Consider the following 24,608-nt stretch of genomic DNA (forward strand, 5'->3'; position numbering starts at 1 on the left):
TAGTTAGTTTGAGTGCGTGTGTTGTCATTCGTAAGAAACCGACGATCCAAGTCATTGTTTACGTTTCGAGTTAGACCCTTCTGACATGTTTCCCCTGAATTTGTTATTTTCCGTGTACAGAGATGCAAGTCGTTATTGCGTTGTGAACTGAGTCCAATCCTTCGATTTGAAACGTCACGAAATTGGTGCCCGCCGCGGCCGCCGCGGCGGCTACAAGAGTACCGGTTCGTCGGTGTCGGCCATTTTTGAGTGAAAAGCAGGCAGAAGAAGATCAGACACGCACGCCGAAAGTTGCTGCGTCTCATATGTGATTCCTCTTCGACGAGTGTTGATTGAAATTTTCTTTCTGCCATTTAGCAGAAAAGATTTGAGAAGTGAACGGTTTTTAAAAAGATTCAAAACGGCGTCTAAAACAGATATGAGTAGCTACGGTCGGCCTCCGCCAAGGATCGACGGGATGATTTCGCTCAAGGTAAGTGAGACCGGTACGGTGCCATGTTTTCCACCTTTCACCAACCACTTGGGAAATCTGAACAAAAATGGAGGTCAGGTAGCTGGTTTTCGTTGAGCTTTTTTTTTTTGGTTGTAGTTAAAAATTGGGTTAAATTTTGTTTGGTTTTCAGTTAAAATCATGGTAACATGGTGAAATTTGGGGAAATCCTCAACCGGGGTACAATTTAATACCGAATAAGCGTTATTTGATTTTTTTCATTGCTGGAACGCTAGCGCTGATACTCGATGTGTATTGGTGAAATTCCATTGTCACTAACACATTGAAGCTGCTAATAGTTTCACGCTACGGTTTACGGGTTTTCGGTGGATGAAAACATCAAAACAAGTTTAATGTTAATAGGGATGGTCCATTTTATAAATCTGCTTGAAGTAAAAAATAAACTGTTTTTCTATTATCCTCAACAGGTTGATAATTTGACCTATCGGACAACTCCGGACGATTTGCGGCGCGTGTTCGAACGTTGCGGTGAAGTAGGTGACATCTACATTCCTCGTGACCGCCATACGCGCGAAAGCCGTGGTTTTGCATTTGTCAGGTAAGTCAATGCTGTAAAAGATCAGAAAATTTTCAAATGTTACAATGGATATTGCTCATCGCAGATTCTTCGACAAACGTGACGCCCAAGATGCTCTGGACGCCATGGACGGACGCATGTTGGATGGCAGGGAGTTGCGTGTCCAGATGGCTCGCTATGGCCGGCCAACTTCGCCCCAGCGTGGAGGTGGCGGCGGCGGTGGTCGACGATATGGTGGAGGACGCGAACGGGGTCGTTCCCGTGATCGCCATCGTCGTCGTTCCCGCTCGCCAGATCGTCCCCGTGGTGGAGTCCGTCGGTCATACTCCCGATCACGATCACGCTCCCGGGACCGATCCCGTTCCGGAAGCAAATCATCCCGTGGTAAGGAGTCCAGATCCCGCAGCCCCCTGGATCGGGCCACACATTACTAAGGCCCTACAATTTCTACGGGCCCCCCGATTGCAGAAAGTTAGGACCGTAAGTATCCTTTTGTTGGTTAATAATATTTCTTTTTCGCACTCGTAACCTAATTGAGGATCGTTTTTACTTGCTTCCTGCAGAGAATATGATCCAGCCAAAACAAACGCAGCGAAAACATTATATAACCCGTTTAGAGTGAACGTATGCGTTTAATTAACGTAATTTTACTACTCTCAGCGACAAAACTTATTTAAAACCAAACAAACCAGAATGCAGACGACAAACAAATGGTGTGGATTGATTTATAGTAAGTGCGAAAAGAAGGGCAGCAACCGGAAGGAACTACGATGATTGTGACGACAACGACTATGGGAAACCACTCATAAAGTCAGCAGGTAATTTGATAAAACCGATATTTTTTATTACTGCAAAATTGTTCCTTCAAAAGATGTTCGCATAGGAATGCGGTTGCTTCAGTAGGTTGCCTGTTTTCGTGGAAGCTCTAGAATAGCTGAACTCTTGTAAATTTACCAATAATTGAACGAGTTGGGATTTTGCTTTGCGCATTTCTCAAGAAAATGTCAGCTATGTGGTGGTATTTTTGTTAATTGGAAAATCAGAAACAATGTTTGTTTTTTTTTTCAATTGTTTGATTAGGCTCAAATGTCTTTCGACTGAAGATCCATTCCGTCAGCATATCAATGTAGAAATTTACTTAGAGCTTTTGGGGGGTCTCGGTCTTTGGCCGAATCGAATACCGACTATGCGACACCATTACTATTCGGTAAGCCGAATATTTTGTGAAAAATTCGACTATCCAAACACTGGAAAACAAGCAGTTGATGCAAAATATGAACATAATTTAAAGGTAATTCTCTAGCAACAATCGAAAAGGATTCATCAGCTTTTGTGAACAAAATTTTTTAATGGAAAATTCTCCCCTTCCCGATGGTGTGTTGGTTTGCGTTGCGGTAGAAGTGCTTTGACTCGTGTGCAAATGGTGTTTTCAGTTTTGGAACTTATTCTATTGTGGTTCTGTCACAATAAATGCAAAAAGCTAACAATATTTCCTCTGGGTTGCTTATTATTACCCCAGAGCAAAATCGGATTCCTACGCACTTTTAAGCGAGGGCTGTAGAAGTAACACTTCATTCATCATTCGTTCACGCATTTGATGTTGAATTTAAATATAATTAGTTTCGCGAATTACCTGCTGCCAGCATGGGATAAATTTGACGGTCATGCACAACAGTTCACTCAGTCTATGACCGCGGCCAGAGTAGACACGAAACGCAACCAATTCAAAATAATCTTATTATTTATTATTATTTCTTGCGTGAGTCGCGTGTCGCGTGTACTCTGGCCACGGCCTATGCGACCTGCGTTTTTTTTGGGAATTTGAGTAACTGTAATGAATCACTGCTGTCGGACTTAGTTTCCGTGCTACAATGGGTGGTAAACCACTATCATAGCATCATGTAATGAATCATGTTTTTTCTACACAAAAATTAAACTTCAAAATTTTCAACTGCTAACCGCAAGAAAACGGCATTCAAAGTTTTCTCATTTTACGCTTATTTTGGAGGGATAATTTTGAAAATAGACGTACAATGGATAAAATGCATCTATGTTTAGTAAAGAATATCGGATAAAATATCGTGAAATTTTTGTTTTAAGGCCTAAATCTAAGTGGGGACTTACGATAACATTTAACGTCAATGAGAAAATTAACCGCAAGTCAGTCACACAATGCCATGACGCGATGCTGCAGTAGTTTAGCATAGTATTGAACAGTAGAAAGAAACCATGGTCCCATAGATCGTTATTGAATATTTTTGGAGTCGGTCCGTTGATCCCAGAGCTATCGCCGGAACATATTTCGGCGAGTATGGGTCTTAAGACCAGACATTTTGAAAAACGTCAAACTCACCATGCGATAAATCAACTCATATTAGAATTCGAGAATTAAGATCAATAAGAATCATGATGAGTAACCAGTACCATGTTCGACACACTCGGACATGTTCCGGATATCGTCGGGGAAGTGGTAAAACCTTTTAAAATCAAAATCCATCATGCGGCACATCAAATCACATAAGAATTCAAAGCCATATCCACTGGCGGTCATATTGAGGGTCGTAAGAGCTATATTGGCCACACCCGGACATTTTCGGGATACCCTAGGGGAAATGGACAGAATCTGTCTTGAGTCAAAACTCATGATGCGATATGTTGTATAACATTCCTAATTCTATAGAAGCAAGTCTAAAAACATAGATTGAGAGATTTCTATGCCTACCAATTCAATGCATGAATTTGTATATTGTGTGGCAAGCACAATCATACTCCATATGCCCAGGGAAGTTGAGAACCTTTTCACCCGAAAGATTTTCTCGACCGAACAGGGAATCGAACCCGCTACCTCCGTCTTGGTATGACCGTGCCTTTACTGACTAGGCTATCTGAGGCCCCAGCAGATACGTCCTTTTGAAAATTCATCCTTGATATCATCACTGCTTACATGTGTCAGTTTCGCCCTGGAAATGGTGATGCCGATTTTTGAAATTGCAATGTTTACCACATTTGAGTTGATAATTGATCTCGACAAAAAAAAAGATAGGATATACCTTTATGTCGCTATAGTCGTTTAGTCGGATATCACCGTTCTCGAAAAAAAAGCTTCTTTTTTCCAAATTCTTCCTTACCTAAAAATGTACAAATTCACACATTTTTGTTAATAACCTACATCCTGAAATTGAAAACTCACGCACACTACTACGATAAGTAATACTCGCCCCACAGCAAAAAAAAAACTCAAAGCAATCAAAACCGAGTAGTTAGCATCTTATAACCACTGAGACAATATACAAACTAATTCAATACTACCTCATATTCAAATATCGACTCTACGGAATGCACTCGCCCTGCATTCAGTATAGCAGCGAAAAATCAATCAAAATTAAATTATATGTAATGTTTCAATTACACAGGGCAAATTGCGGTTGCATGCTGCTCACTTGCTGCTAGCTGCTGTTGCCTGTTTATCAGAGAGAGAGAGAGACACCGATTGAACGCGACTTGAAAAATAAAAAAGAATCGAGCCGTGCGCGCGAGCGGTTGCTGACGTTGCAGCGTGTTCCCTCCCGATCCGGTCTCCGGTCTGAGATTTTCTGTGGCAGACCACGTTCGTCGACCTTTGGCCGCGCTGAGTTTGCCCGTTAGCATTGTATTACTTCACGAGTTTGCTGCCTTGCTGAATTGTATCGCTCTGGCTGGCTGAGAAGAAGCTGTTATGTTGGGAGTAGTTCCGGTAGGAGTGGCCCCCCCGCGACGACGACCAACTGCTGCTGCTGGTGGTGGTGGTGGTGGTGGCGGCGTTGGAAATGATGCAGGACGCAGGTCTTCGCTTTAGATCCGGGAACAACTGCTGCTACCTATCTACGAGTACCTTGAGCGGTGAAACTTTCTGCTCCTTGCAAGAGCGGTTCCCTTGGAGGCGGTTTGATTTTGCCCCTGCTGGCCCTGGTGTTGCTGCTGCTGTTGCCGTTGCCGCCGAATTTCTTTCTCTCTCTTTCTTTTCTTTTCCTTCTTTTTCTAGTGCTCAGTGTTGGCTTTTTCCCAACTTTTGTGTTCTGTTTTTATTTATTTGCTCCCAAAGTATTCTTGCATGTCTGTACCGATGAGCGATGCTGACACACACGAGATACACGCGAGCAGACAGACAGAAAGAGAGCACATGAATGTGAAGCTGAGCCAGATCTTTTGCCGGGGGTTTTATTCCGGGGCAGCACACAGCGGAGTTTAGAGATCAGGTGCCAATGAGCGCACGTGGAAGAGCAGAAGTTGGGGAATGTTTTGTTGCAGAGAGCGAGAAAGGAGGGTGTATGTGTCCAGAAAACTCGGCAAGGCCCGGGTCGAATACCACGAGTTCGAGAATTTCTCTTTCTAGGTTACTGATATCATTACCGTTAAGTTCCAGCCATCTGTTCCCGACCAGATCCAAACATAGATTAGTTTTATATTTTCAGATAAGACCCTATCTCCCACCACAACAATCTTCGCCTATTCCGAACAAACTTGACACGGAAACCCAACATCATCGACGGTATCTCCCGGAAGCCCTACTCTTGAATGCAACAAATACATTACTTCAACAGACGGTAAGTCTGAATGGATTAACTTTTGAAAATGAAAATTTTTCTCACCTAATTATCGGACACAAATTTAATTTTACTTCATTAAAACAATTTTAATTATAAGCCACAATGCATATAAAAAAGAATGAAATAAATGGTAATACAATTCCCCTTACGTCTTAGTCGCCAGAAACAATAGTGAATTTTATTGAATCCGAAATTCGTAAATTTAGTAGTTGAAAAAGTTTCCATCACCGGTTTGTCGCGAGTAGCCCGGATTCGTCAGTGGCGTGTGCGGTCCTGTGTTCATCAGCTTGACGCTGTTGGGCGATGCCTTTTCCTGCAGGCCACCGATTTGCAGCGGGTGCTTCAGGGGGATAATCTTCTCCGGACTCAGATCCCGGGTGTTGCGCAGTCGACGGAAGGTGACCTGCCCGATGGTTTCCTCCTGCAGGACGACATCGTTTTTTCCCTTGAATATCTCCTCCGAATGGTTGTACTGCGAAGCTAGGTTAATGTCCAGTGAGTCACGCGGGATGGGGCTGTGAAATGGGAGAAAAACGAGGTCACGAAGTGTCAGTTTGGGTTGCTGAGGGGTCATAGTAACAGTTGTTTGTTGTTTGTTGTTGTTTATTGAAAAATTCAACTGACAATTACTGTCTAAATGAATAAAACTTAAACTAAATAGTTACGGTCAACAGTACGGAAAAGGCCAAGTAGCCGATGACGAAACACGTCAGCTGATACATTGAAGTCGAACATATAAAAAAAGTTGTTGAATTGCCGGCTGATTGCTCGAATTGGGCCGTGTTGTGTATAATTCCGGCTCCGTGGTTCCAAAAACAGAAAGTCGCGTTGACGAAGAGACCTCTCAGGGGCATACATATTTAGCTGTGACAGCAGTGTTGGACAGTCAATGTCACCTGTAAGCAGCTTTCCAGCGAACATAGCTTGAGCGACCGTCCGTCTCACCTCTAATGGCTCGATTCCCAGGAGACGGCAACGCTCCTCGTACGGTGGCAAGTTCGTTGGGTCACGCCAGTTGAGGAAACGAAGAGCATATCTCACAAACTTGCGTTGAACGGATTCAATTCTAGTGATCCAGCTAGCATGGAAAGGGCACCAAACAACTGAACTTGACTCCAATAAGGATCGCACAAGCGAGCAGTAAAGTGACCTGAGACATAGCGGGTCACGAAACTCGTCGGCAATTTTGAAAATAAAGCCCAATTGTCGATTAGCTCTGGAAATGATGTCATTGTAGTGGATTCTGAAAGTGAGTCTGCAGTCCAAGGTAACGCCGAGATCCTTTATGTGCTCTACACGAGCAAGACAGCGTCCGTAGAGAACATAGTCAAACATGATTGGTTCGATTTTTCGGTGATAGGAAATAATGTTACATTTTTCTATGCTTAGACTCATCAAATTTCTTGAGCACCAGTCAGCAAAAATACCTAACATATTCTGGAGATCCCAGCAGTCCGAGAGGCTTTTAATAATTTTGTAGATTTTCGTATCGTCTGCATAGAAAAAGCGGCATCCTGATGGTATCAGCAAGGCGACATCGTTTAAAAAGATCGAAAATAGTAGCGGTCCTAGGTTACTGCCTTGCGGGACTCCCGAGTTGTTTGAGAAAACATCCGATTCCGACGCGCCAATCTTGACATGTACATAGCGATTCACCAAGTAAGATCTGAACCAATCCACAGCAGTTGACGAGATGCCAAGTATCTCCAGCTTGGCCAGCAGGATATTATGGTCCACCGTGTCAAATGCAGCTTTTAGATCCATATACGCAGTATCGACTTGCCATCCTAAATCCATGCATCGCAGACAGTTAGAAGTGAACTGCACCAGGTTCGTGGACACGGAGTGCTTCGGGTAGAAACCGTGTTGTTCTGTATCGATATAATTTTTGCAGCGTGCGAACAGAGCACCATTTATGATAATCTCGAACAGTTTTGAGCAGGCACACAGGGAGGTGATTCCACGATAATTTATGACATTCCGTTTATCTCCTTTTTTGTGCACTGGGAACAGATAAGAAAGTTTCCAGTGGCAGGGGAACTCACATTGCTGTGCCGAGAGATTGAATAGCCTCGCAAGTGGAAGGCAGAGATTGGCTACACAACGTTTTAGAACTGATGACGGAATGCCGTCAGGTCCGGAGGCGAACGAGAGCTTCAGTTTGCGTGTTGCGGCTATCACCATGTCTTCTGAAATGCGCGGAATAACGAAACTAAACACATCACGTGGCATCCCAACAGCAGCATCCAGCACTTGTGTTGGCGAAGCGGAGAAATCGTTGAACACTTGCTTGAAATGACGAGTAAACAAGTCGCATTCTCATTCTCTTTCACTATTAGCCGAGTCATTCCCGAGAAACAGGGAACAAGGCAATCCGGATTCCTTCCGTTTTGAGTTGACAAACGACCAAAAACTTTTCGGATTCGTGCGAAGGTTCGCTTCCGTGCGTCTCACGTGTCGATTGTAGAGAAAACGATTGTAATTTCGATAACTACGACTCGCAAAATTGAACAGTCGTTTGTAGTACGGCGAGCGAGAGTTACAATACTTTCGGAGGGCGGCAGAGCGTTGACGTTTTAGCACGCGTAGGCGTGGGTTAGACCATGCAGGCTTTAGCGGAGGTCGTCGAGCTGGGACAATGCGGAAAATAGCATCTTCCAGTGCAGCACTGAAAAAATCCACTGCATCATTCACGCTAGCGGCAGTTTCGATAAATTGCCAATCAATTTCCGCAAGCGCATTGTTCAATGCAACATAATCGGCCCGGCGAAAGTCCAAAGAGTAGTAGTAGTAGTAAACTAAATGATACGACGAGAGCGGGATGATCGGCATCTCGATCAATCAGTGGCTCGACCGGCAAGGAAACAGAAGTGCCCGGAAGTGCGGAACCATTTGCCAGGACAAGATCTAGCAAACGTCCACTTCGGTTCGGAAAAGTATTCACTTGTGTGAACCCGTAAAAGCTAAAACCGTCCAAAAGAGCACAGCAAGCAACCGGCATATGCGAAAGCAGTGGATCAATTAATGGTGTGCCACTGTCTGTAAAGCGCAACTGCAGACCAGCTTGATTGTAGTTACCAAATACGAAAGCGGGAGAGCAGGGACTTAATTGTGACGAAATTGACCCTAACGATTCCACATGCTCACGGATGATCGTGCAGTCGTTTTTGCGGTCGGGAGGCAGGAAGATTGCGCATACACTAAGCTTGCTTTGTGGAAGTTCTACGACAATCCACAGCTGTTCCAGTTGACTGGAAATGGGTGACGTACTTACGTAGCTGGCTAGTCTAGTAGATACTGCAATCAGGACTCCGCCACCGCGCGATTTTTGACTGTTTAGGGCAGACCGGTCAGTTCTGAAGACGGAATAGAGTGACCCGAAAAGTTGCGGTGAGTAAATTCGGTCGTCCAGCCACGTTTCCGTCAGCACAATCAAATCATATTCGGCCTCCGCAACAGCCAGGAAAAACGAGTCGATTTTAGTCCTTAGCCCACGCACGTTTTGGTAGTAGATCCGGAGACCATTCGAGGAGCAATCACGGGAACTAGAAATCGAAAGGACATCAGGTACCGAAAGCTCGGAATCGCTAACATACTCGCCTGAGGTTGCAGGCCGGAAGCCCCCGATACCATCACCGACCACAGGACCGGGACGATGACGATGGCGGATGTCTGCAGCAAGCGCGACTGGGTCGGGAGGTTCGGAAGCTTCCTCAGTGCCTGTTTTAGGGTGTCCCGGATCCGAGGAAGAGCAGGTGGCGGCATAAATCTGCTGATAGTTAACCCTTTCCCGACCCCAGAGTGTTTTGGCATCATCAATTTTAAATTCCAAACCAGTATCTAAGCAATTGGCCTGGGATTTTCTTCTGATAAAGAAGAACTAGTATGCAAACTATGTTATAATATAAAAAATGGGTTGTAATTTCGGAAAGTTGTGGCTCATAATGTCAAAAAGGCATGGTGCTCCAGAGTAAACATGGGCGGGAAAGAGTTAAAAGGTACCAGATAAAATGCGGAATGAAAGAGGGAACGGCAACCAAGATGCCAAGGTCTCAGAATTTTATGAAATGTTGTTTACATGTAGAGTTTATCAAATATGGACCAACAGGTTTGTGCCATAAAAAGAGCGTGGTAAAGTTTATAGTTTCGTAACAACTCATGAACCAAGCATCGTTAAAATAACGTTGTGTACTGAAAGGATAACAATCTATAAAAAATGTAAACTGGAAAATCCCGGGGCATTGGCAAAACCTTGAGGGTTGCTTAAGGTGATTCCCTGTAGCGTCCTTTTTCGTGTTACACTTTGCAATTTCACATTTAAAAATAATAAGGTTTATGTAGCTGAAACTACTACTTGTTGTTGTTGCTGTGGAGAAGCAAGGAATGTCTGAAATTTTCAGATGTATGCACCTCGTAGATCTTGAGATATGTGCTCTTGAAATTGTCAGGTGTGACGGAAAAACGGACTCTACGAGGAAACACCTTAACTGCAACCAGGTCCCAGGGCTTGTTTTTTTTTTTTTCCTTTTGTTTGTTTTTTCCGTCGATCTTGTTTTCCGTGCTGAGCACCAATGCTACCGACGTGCCAGGAAGGCAGCTCCCACACCTGGACCCTACCTATCGACCCATCAACTCATGAACCGGGGACCAACGGCTTTACTTCCCATCCGAAGGAAGGCGTGATCAGAGATGTTATGCCTCAGAACATCCCGGCGGCGCCGACTGGTATTGAACCCAGGCCTGCTGGGGTGAGAGGTAATCACGCTTACCACTACACCACCGGCGCCGTTCAGGGCTTGTCTGTATCTTTACATTTTGAAAGATGCACACTAGTGATGCCAGTTGTGATGTAGCGTACCAAAAGTTTGTAGGAATTTAACTACAAACCAAAATTAAATAATTGTGTAGTTTAGAATTATGATTTTAACAATGAATTGTTTTTCCTAAATAATTGAGTCTAATGGCTGCAAAAATAAAAAGATTTTTTTTATTATTCATTAGGTTTAACACTTTTGGAATGCTAGGTGTTGGCGGGGCATACAGGGCTGGTAGCAGGTCACTTTTTAGTGACTTGGTCACTATTTTGAAGCCACTCACTAAAAAGTCACTTTTTACACCAAAAAGTCACTATTTCCCTAAAAATAGTCACTAAAGTCACTTTTTCACTACTAAAATACAGTGTAATTTAAAAATATCAGCAAAATGTTTAAATTGGGTACATATATACCCAAAGTATACAGATATGTTAAAAAATTGAACATTTTGACCAGGGTGACCAGCAAAGTTTAGAACACCAGGAAAACTATGGGGAAATGCCTTCAATTTTCATTAAAAATCGGGGAAAATATACCTTCTTTCTCAGAAAACAAATTGTATACATTGGAAACTTTCCAAAGGTATTTGTCTGTGATAGATTTTCAAAAGTCTTTCAATGATGATTAAGAACTAAATAAATTTAAGAGAATTTTAAAGGACTCTAGGGATGACACCAAGATATATCAGAGAAGAATAACAAAGTACAAAGTACAAAAGTCTCATGTAAAATTAAGTGCTCTGAGGACCGATTTCTTTATCTCCGCTTAAATCTTAAGCCAGCTTTACCCACACAGTTAAACTTTGTTTAACACATTTGAGCGTCACTTTTGATTATTGTTTAAATTATTAGAGACGCAAAATTCAGCCCCGGAACAATTTTCGAAATAATTCAAATATATGTTTACGCCAAATATATGTTATGTTTACGCCAGATGGCGAATTGAGTGTGAAACAACATCCCTTTTGCCAGTGGTGGCAGGGGGAAACTCCCTTCACCATCCCACATTAACGGATGAGCTTGGTAAAGGAGAAGCTCTACCCGATTCGTACCTTCCTCAAAATTGTCCTTTGTTCGCTTTCTTCTTTCTATATACAAATTTCAAACTGCCGTACTATAATGGAACCATCAACTCTTTACTTTCATCTCCTCGCTGCCGATAATCGCAAGTCAGTCCCATCTGCATTTTTATCAATTTTGAGTTAGCATCATTATTCAGTTTATCTTTCTATGTTTTTTTGAGATGTGCTTTTGAAAAAATGTGGTTTGTTCAAGAAAAATGAAAACCAATACCAAGTCAAATTGTCCCACAGCGAAAAGAAACCGCAAGTCAGTCCCATTAGAAAAAAAATGTTAGAAATGTTAGACAACAAATCGCATCATGAGATTTGTCTCAAGATAGATATTGTCCACTTCCCCTAGGGTATCTGGAACATGTCCGGATGTAGCCAATACATATGGCTTTGAATTCTCATGTGAGTTAATGTATCGCTTGAAGGGGATTTTGATTTAAAAAGAGTTTACCACTTCCCCGGAGATACCCGGAACTTGTCCGGGTGTGACCTACATGGTGCTGGTCACTCATCATGACTCTTATTGATCTTATTTTTGAATTCTCATGTGAATTGATTTATCGCATGGTGGGTTTGGCACGTTTATGAAAAGCTGGTCTGATGAAGACCCATACACACCGGAATATGTTCCGGCCATTGCTCTGAAACCAGCGGAACAAATCCAGAAACATTCAATAGCGTTCTATGGAACCATGGTATCTTTCTACTGTTCAATACTGTGCTAAACTAATGCACCATCGTCATGGAATTGTGACTGACTTGCGGTTATTTTTCTCATTGACGTTAAATGTAATCGCAGGTCAGTCCCACTCAGATTTTGGCCATAAAATAAAAATTTCACGATGTGTTTCCAATATTTTTAGGTAAACATTGATGCATTCTATCACATTGTACGGTTATTTTTAACTTTATCTCTTCAAAATAAGTGTGGAATAGAAAACTTGTAAAATCTTTGAACGCCGTTTTCTCATTTCCAGTTTTTTACAGATGGGACTGACTTGCGATTATGGGCAGCTCATCTATCGTATAAAATGTCCACTCTTATTTTGATATTTGATGTTAAGCCTTTCCAACTTCGAAAATAATCTATTTCCAAGAATTTTGTTGATTGTTCTGCAAAGAATTTCAAGAATACAATATTATTTTTGTAAAAGCTTATTTGCCTCTAAGTTTAAGAGAAGGGGAATTATCCTAAACAAATTATTAAGATCAATCTGAAGAAATTCTGTGAAAAGAGCGAATTATCAAAGTGATCTACCTAGATATAACAACATTTTAAAGATTTCGAACGCAGAATCAAATTAAAGTTAAAAAAAGAAGAATTACTATTTGCTATTCATCATGCATAACGTAAGCAGAAATAAATTATTCAAATCACTTGAAATGCTCTTGACAGGAGATTCCGTTGTGAGATTCGATTAAATTAGAGGAATTTATGAAATTTGATTGCAAGTTCCATGACATAAAAAGTTTAATCCTTTAAATTTGTCGAACCTCTTAACGGAATCCCTTTATGAAGAGCTTTGAGTGGGTTGGTTTATTTCCTTTAAATTCTGTTATAATTGCTTATCTTTTGACAGATACGCGTATTTCGTCTACTACTTGCAGACTTCATCAGTGCCAAGTGGTGTTGAGTACTTGGCACTGATGAAGTCTGCAAGTAGTAGACGAAATACGCGTATCTGTCAAAAGATAAGCAATTATAACGGAATTTAAAGGAAATAAACCAACCCACTCAAAGCTCTTCATAAAAAGTTTATTTCAATATCAAACCGTATTTGAATTTCTAAGTTACCATATAAATGGTTACTTATTTAGTATTTACAAGTCACTATTTGGTCACTATTTCCATAATTTTAGTCACTAAAGTCACCAGTGGCGTCGCGTAACCTCACTTTTTACCTGTTCAACGGCTTTGAAAACGTTATTTAGGGTCATGCTTACATTCAGATCAGTTTCAAAAGGTACAGCGTCTTCTAGTTTCACTTATTTGTATCCATTGAAAGCCCTTTTTTTTAATTTATTGAAGTTTTGAGAGTTGTTGAACAGGTAGATTGAGGTTAGGGCGACGCCACTGAAAGTCACTACTATTATATCGGATCAGCACTACCAGCCCTGGGCATAGTGAACAGGTGGGGCATAATGAGCACCCTGTATTTTAGCCATAAATTTCTATTTATTCAAAATAGAAAATAAAATAAATTAATTCAATACCGTCACTGCAATTAATTTCTAGAGAATTATTGTGTAAAACGCATTTAAACTTTGAAAAATGTCGTAAAATGTGTAAGTTGGGCATATCTTGTCTACGCAATATAAAAATCAGATTATCCTAAATAAGGTTTTAAGAACTCAGAATACCACGTCGTAGGTATTTATTTAGCTTAAACATGTTTTCAAAGCATATGCAGTAGAGTGATGCAAAACTTGAAATTTTCACTCCACAATACTTAAACGATTCCAAATCGGATCCTGACTAACCTCTCAAAATTTGAACCCATTTAGTGAGAAACTGAGATGGCACAAACCATTTGAAATTTGTATGGGAATTACTATGGTGAAACCAAGATTTTTGTTCATGTCTATCTAATAATTCACCATATCGGTCTGCTTCAAAAGCTTTCAATTGTGCTTGTAGGAAATTTTCCCAGCTACAACTTTGATGAAAACCACTTTTTGATTAAATGCAAGGATCGAAAGTTATCAATGGTTCAATGCGCTGATGTCTTATGATAATGCTCAATCAACTGCTCAGCAGGCAACATTGGTGTTTCTGGGGCGTTGAATAGAACACAAAAATCATGGCTACTATGTCACACTGCAAAATACAGTGTTGCCTACATAGCAGCTGCTTGATCATGTCATAAGTTTTCCAATCTCTTAAATAATTAATAACTTTTTCCTGTCTCGTTTTACATAGAAACGATCTACTGCAAAATTTTAGCTGAGAAAATTTTCTTTTAGAATGGCTATCGAACTGTTTCGCAGCTGAATATGGAAAAAGACTAGAAGGCAATGAACAAAAAGTTGAGATTTCTCATAGTAATTTACATGTAAACTTCAAATGGCTTGTGCGAAGTCTGTTTCTAACCAAATGAGTTGTAACTTTGGGAGGCTAATCAGGACCCGATTTGAAACCATTTAAGCACTGTGGAGCGAAAAAGTCAAAATTTGCATCAGTCTAATATGCAGACTGTTTGCATCATATTACACATAATATGTATTCAATTCGATATCAAAACTACAATTTGATTTTTTTTTTACATACGGTGGGGCATAGTGAGCAACCGTCGGATGGGTAGAGTGAGCAGAGAAAAGAAAGTAACCTCACTAATTTAGCAGTGCTTTGTTTTTGTTTTGATGCGTATCGCAATTGTCGGTAATATGGTCCGCAATTACAAGAAGAGTTCAGTTCTGTAAAAGTGGCCAAAGGAAACTTTACGTAGGACCGCATCGGTCGGTGCATTAGTTTTTGGGTTTGATGCTTTAAATTGTTCCAAGATCTATACTGCCGCCTTTATGCATGCTCTCTGTCGATTTGTTACTTTTATTACTATTCCGATAATTGTTTCAACAAGCTACATACAATACGGAATGGATCAGCGGTGGTGTAGTGGTAAGCGTGATTACCTCTCACCCCAGCAGGCCTGGGTTCAATCCTAGTCGGCGCCGCCAGGCATAACATCTCTGATCATGCCTTCCTTCGGAAGGAAAGTAAAACCGTTGGTCCCCGGTTCATGAGTTGATGGGTCGATAGGTAGGGTCCAGGTGTGGGAGCTGCCTTCCTGGCGTCGGTAGCATTGGTGCTCAGCACGGACAACAAGATCGACGGAAAACAAATCAAGGAAAAAAACGGAACATAACTCTCGACAGTTGTTCATCGAACAAGCATTTAACGGACAATTTAAAAGTATCGTAGTCGGTAGTACCGCCACATGTAGCGCGCTGTCAATTCCCTTGCGTTTGACGTTTACACACTACCGCCATCTGTTCAGCGTAGTGCGCACCACAGTGTATTCAACAGATGGCGGTAATGTTTTAGCGATGATGTTTTACAGTGAGAAATATTCAATGTGTTATGTCTGTTTGTCTGTGATATTACTGTCACACGCAAGCTTGCAGCTAAAATTTAATTACACTGGAGTCTCGTTTACACGTTTTTTTAGGCAAATTTCGGAATTTACGTGGTTTTTTTTTTATACGCGAATTCCAGATTTACGTGGATTTCGGAAATTACACGGTTTCTTTCACGCGAATTTCGAATTCTACATGTTTTTTTTTCACACGGCTTGTATCCCCCGCGTAAAAAGCGACAATAAACTGTTTTAAAGAGAATGGGTTGCGACATGTTTCCTATCCTCTATCTCCACCGTTCGCTTGAAACGTATACCAGGGGCGACCCTGTGCCAGCTGTTTTGTTTCGTTCTGGACGATGGTTTTGAAAAAATAAATGTACATTTGCCTCCACTGCTCAGAACTACCTTGGTATTCTTCATAGGTTTCACATAGAATGTGGAGTTCTTCCAAACTACCTTGAAAGCACATTGCACTTACTTACAGCTCTTCTCAGAATGGAATGAGTTCATTAGAAATTTTCTTCAAATTTTATGAGCCTTGAAAATTATAATTATGCAAGATTCTTAATATAGCAGCAAGTATGCTTTATGATTAGCACATTACGAATGAACATTTACAAACTACAATCATAGTTATGTTGTTATAAATTATTTAATCGTTATCTGTTTTATGTTATTTATTATTTAAAATATGAAATATCGTTTTTTTTTTCAAATAAATCTTAAATGTGCTTACCGCAAAGGAACACCCATTATTAGACTGAGTACAAGCACATAAAACAGTTAGCCGTAAAACTGTTAAAATGAGTTCCCGTATACGTTAGCTACAAGCGCAAAGCACATCTCCTGATAGCCGTTCTGACTGAATCTCCAAGTAGGAGGGACTTATAATGCTAATCTAAAAGCATAATTAAAGGTACCGTCTGATAATTTCAGTGCTTGGTACCTGGTACAGTGCCTGGTACATAGGCAGTATCATTCCGCAAAAATACACTTTGAAATTCGTGAAAAAATAAAAACATATAGGTAGATATACCTTTGCAAAAAAAGGCAATACGTGAGCTGAAAAACAATAAGGCTGCTGGGAAGGACGAGCTCCCGGTCGAACTTTTCAAACACGGAAGTGAGCAGCTGCATCAAGCAATCCACCGTATTCTAACGAAGATATGGGAGGACGAAGAACTGCCTGCTAGCTGGTTGGATGGCCTCATTTGCCCATTATTCAAAAAAGGGCACAGACTCGAGTGCGCCAATTATCGAGGAATAACTCTTCTGAATTCGGCGTACAAAATACTGTCACGCGTTCTGTTTAACAGATTGAGACCACTTGAGGAGTCCTTCGTCGGTGAATACCAGGCTGGTTTTCGTGAGGGCCGATCAACGACGGATCAAATGTTTACCCTGCGTCAAATCCTTGATAAATTCCGGGAGTACAACTTGCAGACTCACCATCTGTTTATTGATTTCAAAGCAGCATACGATTCAGTGAAGAGAATTGAGCTTTGGCGGATTATGCTAGAACATGGTTTTCCGGCGAAACTAATTAGACTGATTCGCGCAACGCTAGATGGATCGAAATCAAGTGTAAGGGTTGCAGATGAGATTTCGACCTCGTTCGTGACCTTAGATGGATTGAAGCAGGGTGATGCACTTTCAAACTTACTGTTCAACATTGCTCTTGAAGGAGCGATTAGGAGAGCTGGTGTGCAGAGGAACGGTACCATCATCACACGATCGTACATGCTCCTTGCCTTTGCGGACGACATCGATATCATCGGAATTGACCGAAGAGCAGTGGAAGAGGCGTTTGTGCCTTTTAAGAGGGAGACGGCGAGGATTGGGCTCACGATAAGTTCTACCAAAACGAAGTACATGGTAGCCGGTAGACAGCGTGGGAGCAATAGTGGTGTTGGTAGTGTAGTGTTGTTAGATGGTGAACAATTTGAGGTAGTGGAAGAATTTGTGTATCTTGGAACACTAGTGACATGCGATAATGATGTTACCCGCGAGGTGAAGAGACATATTGCAGCTGCAAACAGGGCCTTTTACGGATTACGTAGCCAGCTGAAGTCCCGTAGCCTGCAAACGAAAACGAAATTCGCTCTGTATAAGACGCTGATACTTCCGGTAGCCCTCTACGGCCACGAATCGTGGACGTTAAAAGAGTCTGACCGGAGAGCATTTGGTGTCTTCGAGCGTAAGGTGCTGCGAACAATACTCGGCGGTAAACAGGAGAATGGCATCTGGCGGCGTCGCATGACTCACGAGTTGTACCAAGCGTATAACGGTACGGATATAGTGAAGCTTATAAAAAACGGCAGACTACGGTGGGCTGGGCATGTAGTGCGGATGCCGGAAGAACGACAAGCAAATATTATATTTAGCAGAGAACCCGGTAGAGGTCGTCGACTCCGGGGTAGACCTCGGACACGTTGGCTATTTGCAGTTGAGGAGGACATCAGGTCGCTAAACGTTCATGGCGACTGGAAGCGATTGGCTCAGGACCGAGTCCAATGGAGAAGACGGTGTTGAATCAACCTGGCGATTCGTAGTATTCAAGTATACCTTTGCCACAGACAAACAGACATAACACTCGAAAGTTGTTCATCGAACAAGCATTTAACGGACAATTTAAAAGCATCGTAGTTGGTAGTACCGCCACCTGTGGCGCGCATAGTCAATTCCCTTGCGTTTGACGTTCACGCACTACCGCCATCTGTTCAGCGTAGTGCCCACCACAGTGTACTCAACAGATGGCGGTAATGTTATAGCGACGATGTTTTACAGTGAGAAATATTCAATGAGTTATGTCTGTTTGTCTGTGCCTTTGCTACTTTAAAAAAAGCCATAAATTAAGTAGCATCTCAGGCACATGTTGAATTATGCCTATGTTGCCCATACAAATACGCAATTTAGTTCTCCTTTAGCATGTTGTTTATTCATTAAATATGGCCACAACTCAAAAAATTAAACGTATTTTTTCGGGTATGTTACTTCTATCACAGACAAACAGACATACCACATTGAATATTTCTCACCGTAAAACACCATCGCAAAAACATTACCGCCATCTGTTGAGTACACTGTGGTGGGTAGTATGTTGAACAGATGGCGGTAGTGTGTAAACGTCAAACGCAAGGGAATTGACTATGTGCGCCACAGGTGGTGGTACTACCAACTACGATACTTTTAAATTTACCGTTAAATGCTTCATGAACAACTTGCGAGTGTTATGTTTGTTTGTCTGTGCTTTCGGCGTATGCTAAAAAGAGGATTAAATCTAAGAATAATTCCAGGAGAACTACAAAGGAATTTGAAAAATAATTCCACACACTTAGTTTTTGCTACCGAGCTCGGCTGTGCAAATCTCGGCAAAAATAAGTTCGACTGAGATCTCAGCAAAAGTGACATTTGATTGCTGAGTCTCGGAAAATTCTTAGCGGAATATCAGCACACAAATTAAATGTTTGCTGAGATCTCAGTAAAACTTTTTTTGCCGAGATTTGCACAGCCGAGCTCGGTAGAAAAAAACTAAGTGTGCAGGAGAGTTCTAACATGAATGCCAAATAATTTTAGAAGAGAAAACTAAGGAGTTTGTTAATTCACTGCAAGTAAATTTTTAGGGAACTTTTAAAGTGAGTCGAATTCCAAGAGAAGGGAAATGAATTCAATGAAAATTTTGACAATAATTCCAAATGATTTCTTACACACTTAATATAGCTCGGTAAAATCTCCAACAGCCGATTACCTCGGCATTTACTTTTGCTGATATATCTGCAAAATATCTGTTTGTTAGCTGATATCTCAGCAAAATGATATTTGTTAGCTGAGTCTGAGTCATAACAAATAAAGTAGATCGAAATTTCTAGAAAATTTCTTAGTAATTTATGGAGAATACATAGTGAATACTGAGGAGAACACTAAGTTAATTTTCAGGATAAATCTCCTGGGAACTTCTAGGGAATACTGCCAAAATATTAATAATTTGAAGAACATTGCAGTGTCCTGTAAATTTTGTCCATTAAAATATGTGCACAGGTCTTTTTAGCCAACTTCAAAATGCTTGACAGCCTCAAGCGTTTGAAAACAACCCTCAAGTAGTAATGTGTAGATAACTCATTGTAGCGATTTTGAAGGATTGTGATTACAACTTCTCTTATTACGTTTCCTCAAAAGTTCCAGGAGCAGACATTCCTTACCGTACCTAATCTACCCTGTACTCACCCCAAGGTAACGAACTTCGCAGCCCTCCGTGCCGAACTCAGCGTCTGGTGGTAGAACACCCGTTCGTTGGGACTCAAACAGGCTGACCAACGGCGACTCGGATCGGTTAACGGAGGCGCCGGCAGCTGCCTTATGTAGCATCCTTCTCCGTCAATGTTCGGAATGTGGTCCTCGTTGCGTTCCCGTTTGTTCATGGCAGTGCAGTTGTTCTTCCATCTCATCCTTCTTTCGTTTCTTTTTTGGCAGTCAAAAATCACGTTTCGTTTGAAAATTTTAAAATGGTTTTTATTTAATTCGTAATGTAAGTTTTAAGAAGGAAAATCTCACTGCTTGTTCAGTGCGAGTAGTGTAACAGAATGTGTCAAAACGGCCGTGGCGAGCAACGGGGATAAACATTGCGTGACACAAAATGCCAATGAATATTTGATCGATATTTTACCGTCTCGCGGATTTTGGCGCGCGCATGTCCTAAAATGCAACGTGATTCATTCACAAACAGTCGGCATCTCCTCGGTCACCTCCTTCCCTTCGTCCTTGGCACCGTTTCCTTGATCCGCTTTCAGGTGCTTTCGTTCAGGCGATTCTCCTTCCATGGACTCCCGCTGATGCTTTTTGCCACCGTCGTCATTCTGGTCCTTGCGCCGTTTGTTCTGATTTCTAAGGCTTTTTGTCATTTTATTATCGCTGACCCTGAAAAAAAAAAAATTGAACTGGTCAATTTGGGTACGATTTGAGATAGGGATTCGAACAATACATCAAAGTAGCACGCGTTCCGGGTCCCCAGTGGGCGGCGGGGTTTTCCGGGAATCGACTGAGCGATTCTTTCCGACTCGGAGGATTGGCATCAGGGTGGATGTCATGCAGACGGTATTCCTTCGTCGGTTCTTTGGCGAGAATAGCCGCGATCGGAGTGCCTTCTATTAGCCGTTCCTTCTTGACCGGATGGCTCTTCTGCCAAAACCGAAGAATGTCCCAAAGAACCGAAACCGGGGCGTTGGTTTTGATGGAAGTCTTTGATGCGTGAGAATAGGAAACACGATAACTTTCGTGAAGCAGAGCGGATCGAAGCTTCATCATCGGAACAGATTCGAGTTTGAGAATGCCGCACAGACGATCCAACGTGTAGTACAGTGGGATGTCATGCAGTTCTTCCCGTATGACGGATAAGGTGCCGTAGATCCGTCGTATAGTGTTGAGCTTCTTGAACTGCTCCATTTCAACCGTTCGAAGCAGCTCCTTGAGGAAATCTTCATCGTAGAGCGGTGCCGACCAGATGGGTCCACCCATATGATGCTGATGATTGCAATGTACGCATCTGCTGGACACGAATGGGCCCGTCGGAGTTCCGAACTTAATTTGGTTCGGATTTTGCTCGGTCGGATTGGGCCTCAATATCCCTAGAGGTTGAAGCGTAAACGATTCACAGCCAGTACACTGGAAAACCATCGATTGCTTGCTGCTGCTCTTCTTGCAAGCGTACTGACCGGTGAATATTCTGACAAACACTCGAATATAGAAGTCCGCCGAAATACTCAACAGAGGAACCATGTAACGACCGTACCGAGTGGCGGTTGTTTCAATGCATCGTAGCAAAATCCGGAGAGCCATTTCATGACAGGCCTTAGTTTTCAAAGGGACGGAACCGTATTTTACGTAGCACGCTTCCGGAGAATTTCCCGCTAGAACGGCCATGTCCGTGGCCGTGATAAGCAGCAGTCCACCGTCTTCGATTGATTGAACGGCTCCATCGAGAAAGCGTGTCGGGTGACCGTATGGATCCAAGTCGATAGCTGTGAATCGCTTGTCCGGATGGGTTGACGTGTACATAAGGGTCCTGTAAAATATCAGTCGTTTTAGCTTTTGGTTTATCAAAATGGCAGGGTAAGTGCACCAGTTTTGACCATACAAAAACGATTAAATTACAACCTTCGTGCTTTCTGTGGGGTATAGCACATATTATAATACACCCGATGGAAAAGAATTCAACAATCTTAACATAACTAAGATTTTGAACATGTGAAATTTTATCAAAACATGGCCAAAATAGGTGCATTTTCCCTACTGGTAACTTGTTACATGGCATCATTGTAGCTGGGAGTTATTAGATGTTCCAGCTTATTGTGCTTGACGTTGTTCTCGATCGACTCTACAGCCGATTTGGACAGGTCGTTCGCTATAATTTCCTTCACTCCAGGAACTTCGTTCGCGTACCGGACGCTACGGAGTCCCGTTGCCGAAAGAGCTTCCAAGATTCGAAGTCCTTCCTGCAATTATGATCAACCGTTAACATCTGAGCTATCCCGACCGAAAATGCACCCACAACCTACCTTACATTTCTCGCCGGGAGCAATATGAACTTCCTCCACCGGAGGATCACCCTCTTTGGCTTTCTTCCGGCGAGCTTCGGTCTTCTCTCGTTGAAAAATCCGCGAAAAAGTCGACAGAACGCTGATACTCAAATCGCGATTAAACTCCTGAACAGGATTGTAGAAAACGTGCTCTGCTACCAGAATTTCTGCAGTGCCCTCTCGGATCGTTTTGAGCTTTTCATCAACCTTGGGATCTTCCATTTTTCCGGTAAAATTTGACTTTAATTTTGAACCTCTTTTTGCGATACAATTATGAACACGAAACCGTCGTGAATCGTAAACAAGCCGAAATATCACGTGAAAAGTGACAGCAGCAATGGGAGGTGGATTCTGCATTCCATAGCTCAAAATGTCAATCCTTTGTGACATTTCGACGATTACAGCATCAAAACATTGCAGCCGTGCGTGTGACGAAAGTTGATTCGCGTGGAAAGAGTTTGATTTTTCCTGTGAAAGTGTGCAAAATGAACAAAATTGCGGTGAATTTACTGCTGAGAGGTGCCAGCTTTAGAATACCGCAACAGTCGTACCATTTACTGAGGAGAAATTACAGTTTTAAGAGCGATATTTCGCTGGACAAAATTTACCCCTCTAGCAATTTACGGTTGTACACTCCTCCACCGCCGGTAAGATGTAGAATTGGTGGCCCTTGATTTGAGCCGGTGTTTGAATTTGAGACTTAATTACTTAAGTTTTTTAATATTAAAATTTTAGTCTTCATCGGGTGATAAATTCAACGGATTCATCCCACTGGACAAGTTGGAAGTAACCCACAGCCGCAGCAGTGGTCCCGGAGGTCAGAATGTCAACACTGTTAGCACAAAAGTCGATATACGTTTTCACTTGGAATCGGCCAGCTGGCTACCGGAAGGCACCAGAAAGCGATTGGCTGAATTGGTAACGCTGTGAATATCATCTTAAAACGTAATAGATTTGCAATAACGCATTTCCCGCTTCATTTCAGCAAAAGAACCGTGTTACCAAGGATGGATACCTGTTCGTCCGAAGTGAACTGACCCGCTCACAGCAGATGAACACTGCCGATGCTTTGGAGAAGCTACGAAACTTCATCCGGGAGGCGGAAAAACCCCTGGCTGCGGAGCTGTCACCGGAGACTTTGGAAAGGCTTCGCCGCCGCCACGAGAAGGCCGCCCGTGAACGTTTGGCAATAAAGCGCAGTCGGTCGCAAACAAAGGTCGACCGACGAGCGCCCACGTTGTAAGAATGTTTTTGCGAGGGTTTAAATGTCTGGTTATAGAATAAAAATACGCATAGAATCGGTAAATGATACATTATTTTTTCTATGTGCTGTTGTCGGCTGCGTTGGTCTTGATTAGGGGCGGTTCATTAACTACTATTAGCTATTATCCACGGCCCATACATTTTTTTTGTATGAACAATTGTCTACGCAGGGGGAGGGGGCAAGAATCCCAGAAAACTGTCTACTAATGCACATTGCACCTATGGGGATTTACTTTGTTATATTTTCGATAAATTCAAACCCAGTTTTTATCACCCCAAAAATACCATAAACGAACGATAACCCAAATGATAGAACTATTTCACAAATGGTTAGGATGATACCCTGAATACGTTGTCAAGCAAAATAACCATAAAACTTGTATTAGGGCGACGCATCATTTCAAATTGCAAAAAGCTCCCGTATTTTGTGTAAAATAGCTAAAGATACCTATTCTGCGCCGCGAGTAAGGTGAGCTCATTCCATTTGATTTGCACGGAGAGTCACCTCACCTCACTACTTAGGCTCTGAACCATTTGGCGATTTTTTTAACTTTTGTTTAAAATTAGACAGATGGAAAGTTATCGATTTACCCTGCTATCCGAGCAGAGTTAATCGATAACTTTACATCTATCAAATTTTAACCAAGCCAATGTCGAAGAGTTTTAGCGCCATATACACATTCATATCCGGAATACGCATTCCCTGCTGCTGCTGCTTGTTCCTCAAATGTAAATCCCGAATAACTTCCTGTGATGTGTGATTTTGAATGAAATACAGAATGATAATCCCATTGCAGTGTTCCTTATTTTGCAACTATTTTTCACATGATAATATATTTTTCTTCTTCTTCGAAACAAACAACAAATGCCGATATCCAGTATTTTTTAATACCGTAGGGATGCTTTTGCCGAGCAATCAGTAATTTTGTTTACTGAGATTTTCGACAAAAATTTACAACCGTGAATTTTATGATTGCCGAGATCCCCGGCAAATTTGCTGTTTGCCGAGCACTCAGTGGTGCCCATCTCGGCAATTATGTTGCCGAGATTCGGTGAACAAAACTTAGTGTGTAAGTAACATTGACAGAGTTTCTTCGTCGACTTTCTTTTTGTATCCCCACTGCCAATCAAAGACAATCCCAGGTTTTTTTCTGCACACAGATCGATAAAAGAAGTTTTTATCTAGCATCTAATACG

General features: G+C 42.0%; 4 protein-coding genes across 6 annotated transcripts; 2 read left to right on the plus strand and 2 right to left on the minus strand.

Moving 5' to 3' along the window:
* Positions 1 to 245: 245 nt before the first annotated feature.
* On the plus strand, positions 246 to 5,783 carry SC35 (SR family splicing factor SC35). Of its 3 annotated transcripts, none has more exons than XM_065224496.1 (5): positions 246 to 472; positions 919 to 1,049; positions 1,114 to 1,512; positions 1,594 to 1,846; positions 5,480 to 5,783. In XM_065224496.1, exons 1-3 carry the CDS (start codon positions 419 to 421, stop codon positions 1,460 to 1,462), a joined length of 534 nt encoding a protein of 177 aa, XP_065080568.1. In that variant the 5' UTR covers positions 246 to 418; the 3' UTR covers positions 1,463 to 1,512; positions 1,594 to 1,846; positions 5,480 to 5,783. The 3 variants fall into 3 exon arrangements, with proteins under 3 accessions (XP_065080568.1, XP_065080567.1, XP_065080569.1); XM_065224495.1 differs by having other exon boundaries at positions 1,114 to 1,508; positions 1,592 to 1,846; XM_065224497.1 differs by lacking the exon at positions 5,480 to 5,783 and adding an exon at positions 4,442 to 4,547 and having other exon boundaries at positions 1,114 to 1,508; positions 1,592 to 1,846.
* Positions 5,017 to 20,039, minus strand: LOC135703311 (cilia- and flagella-associated protein 276). Its single transcript, XM_065224498.1, has 2 exons — positions 19,801 to 20,039; positions 5,017 to 6,129 (listed from the first exon to the last, which is right to left on the minus strand). The coding sequence occupies exons 1-2, from the start codon at positions 20,019 to 20,021 to the stop codon at positions 5,817 to 5,819; spliced, it is 534 nt and encodes a 177-aa protein (XP_065080570.1). The 5' UTR covers positions 20,022 to 20,039; the 3' UTR covers positions 5,017 to 5,816.
* A 52-nt stretch (positions 20,040 to 20,091) lies between these two features.
* Positions 20,092 to 22,410, minus strand: Trm1 (tRNA methyltransferase 1). The gene is made up of 4 exons (XM_065224461.1): positions 22,128 to 22,410; positions 21,877 to 22,064; positions 20,555 to 21,634; positions 20,092 to 20,490 (listed from the first exon to the last, which is right to left on the minus strand). Exons 1-4 carry the CDS (start codon positions 22,368 to 22,370, stop codon positions 20,286 to 20,288), a joined length of 1,716 nt encoding a protein of 571 aa, XP_065080533.1. The 5' UTR covers positions 22,371 to 22,410; the 3' UTR covers positions 20,092 to 20,285.
* A 151-nt stretch (positions 22,411 to 22,561) lies between these two features.
* On the plus strand, positions 22,562 to 23,445 carry LOC135703229 (large ribosomal subunit protein mL62). Its single transcript, XM_065224351.1, has 3 exons — positions 22,562 to 22,795; positions 22,884 to 23,066; positions 23,134 to 23,445. Exons 1-3 carry the CDS (start codon positions 22,634 to 22,636, stop codon positions 23,389 to 23,391), a joined length of 603 nt encoding a protein of 200 aa, XP_065080423.1. The 5' UTR covers positions 22,562 to 22,633; the 3' UTR covers positions 23,392 to 23,445.
* The last annotated feature ends 1,163 nt before the right edge of the window (positions 23,446 to 24,608 follow it).

The sequence above is a fragment of the Ochlerotatus camptorhynchus genome, unplaced genomic scaffold (genome assembly GCF_037179485.1).
Source record: "Ochlerotatus camptorhynchus isolate MF236.1 unplaced genomic scaffold, CSIRO-AGI_Acam_v1.1 ptg000211l, whole genome shotgun sequence".
Lineage (NCBI taxonomy): Eukaryota > Metazoa > Arthropoda > Insecta > Diptera > Culicidae > Ochlerotatus > Ochlerotatus camptorhynchus.

Coding starts and splice junctions, on each gene's coding strand:
- Trm1 (XM_065224461.1), bottom strand. CDS start 22,370: ATGGAAGATCCCAAGGTTGATGAAAAGCTCAAAACGATCCGAGAGGGC. Junction 21,635..21,876: donor CCCAGCTACAATGATGCCAT/GTAACAAGTTAC, acceptor GATATTTTACAG/GACCCTTATGTACACGTCAA. Junction 20,491..20,554: donor GGAACGCGTGCTACTTTGAT/GTATTGTTCGAA, acceptor TTTTTTTTTCAG/GGTCAGCGATAATAAAATGA.
- LOC135703229 (XM_065224351.1), top strand. CDS start 22,634: ATGAACAAAATTGCGGTGAATTTACTGCTGAGAGGTGCCAGCTTTAGA. Junction 22,796..22,883: donor TGTACACTCCTCCACCGCCG/GTAAGATGTAGA, acceptor TTAAAATTTTAG/TCTTCATCGGGTGATAAATT. Junction 23,067..23,133: donor GAAAGCGATTGGCTGAATTG/GTAACGCTGTGA, acceptor GCTTCATTTCAG/CAAAAGAACCGTGTTACCAA.
- SC35 (XM_065224496.1), top strand. CDS start 419: ATGAGTAGCTACGGTCGGCCTCCGCCAAGGATCGACGGGATGATTTCG. Junction 473..918: donor ACGGGATGATTTCGCTCAAG/GTAAGTGAGACC, acceptor TATCCTCAACAG/GTTGATAATTTGACCTATCG. Junction 1,050..1,113: donor CGTGGTTTTGCATTTGTCAG/GTAAGTCAATGC, acceptor TGCTCATCGCAG/ATTCTTCGACAAACGTGACG.
- LOC135703311 (XM_065224498.1), bottom strand. CDS start 20,021: ATGAGATGGAAGAACAACTGCACTGCCATGAACAAACGGGAACGCAAC. Junction 6,130..19,800: donor GCGAAGTTCGTTACCTTGGG/GTGAGTACAGGG, acceptor CCCATTTCACAG/CCCCATCCCGCGTGACTCAC.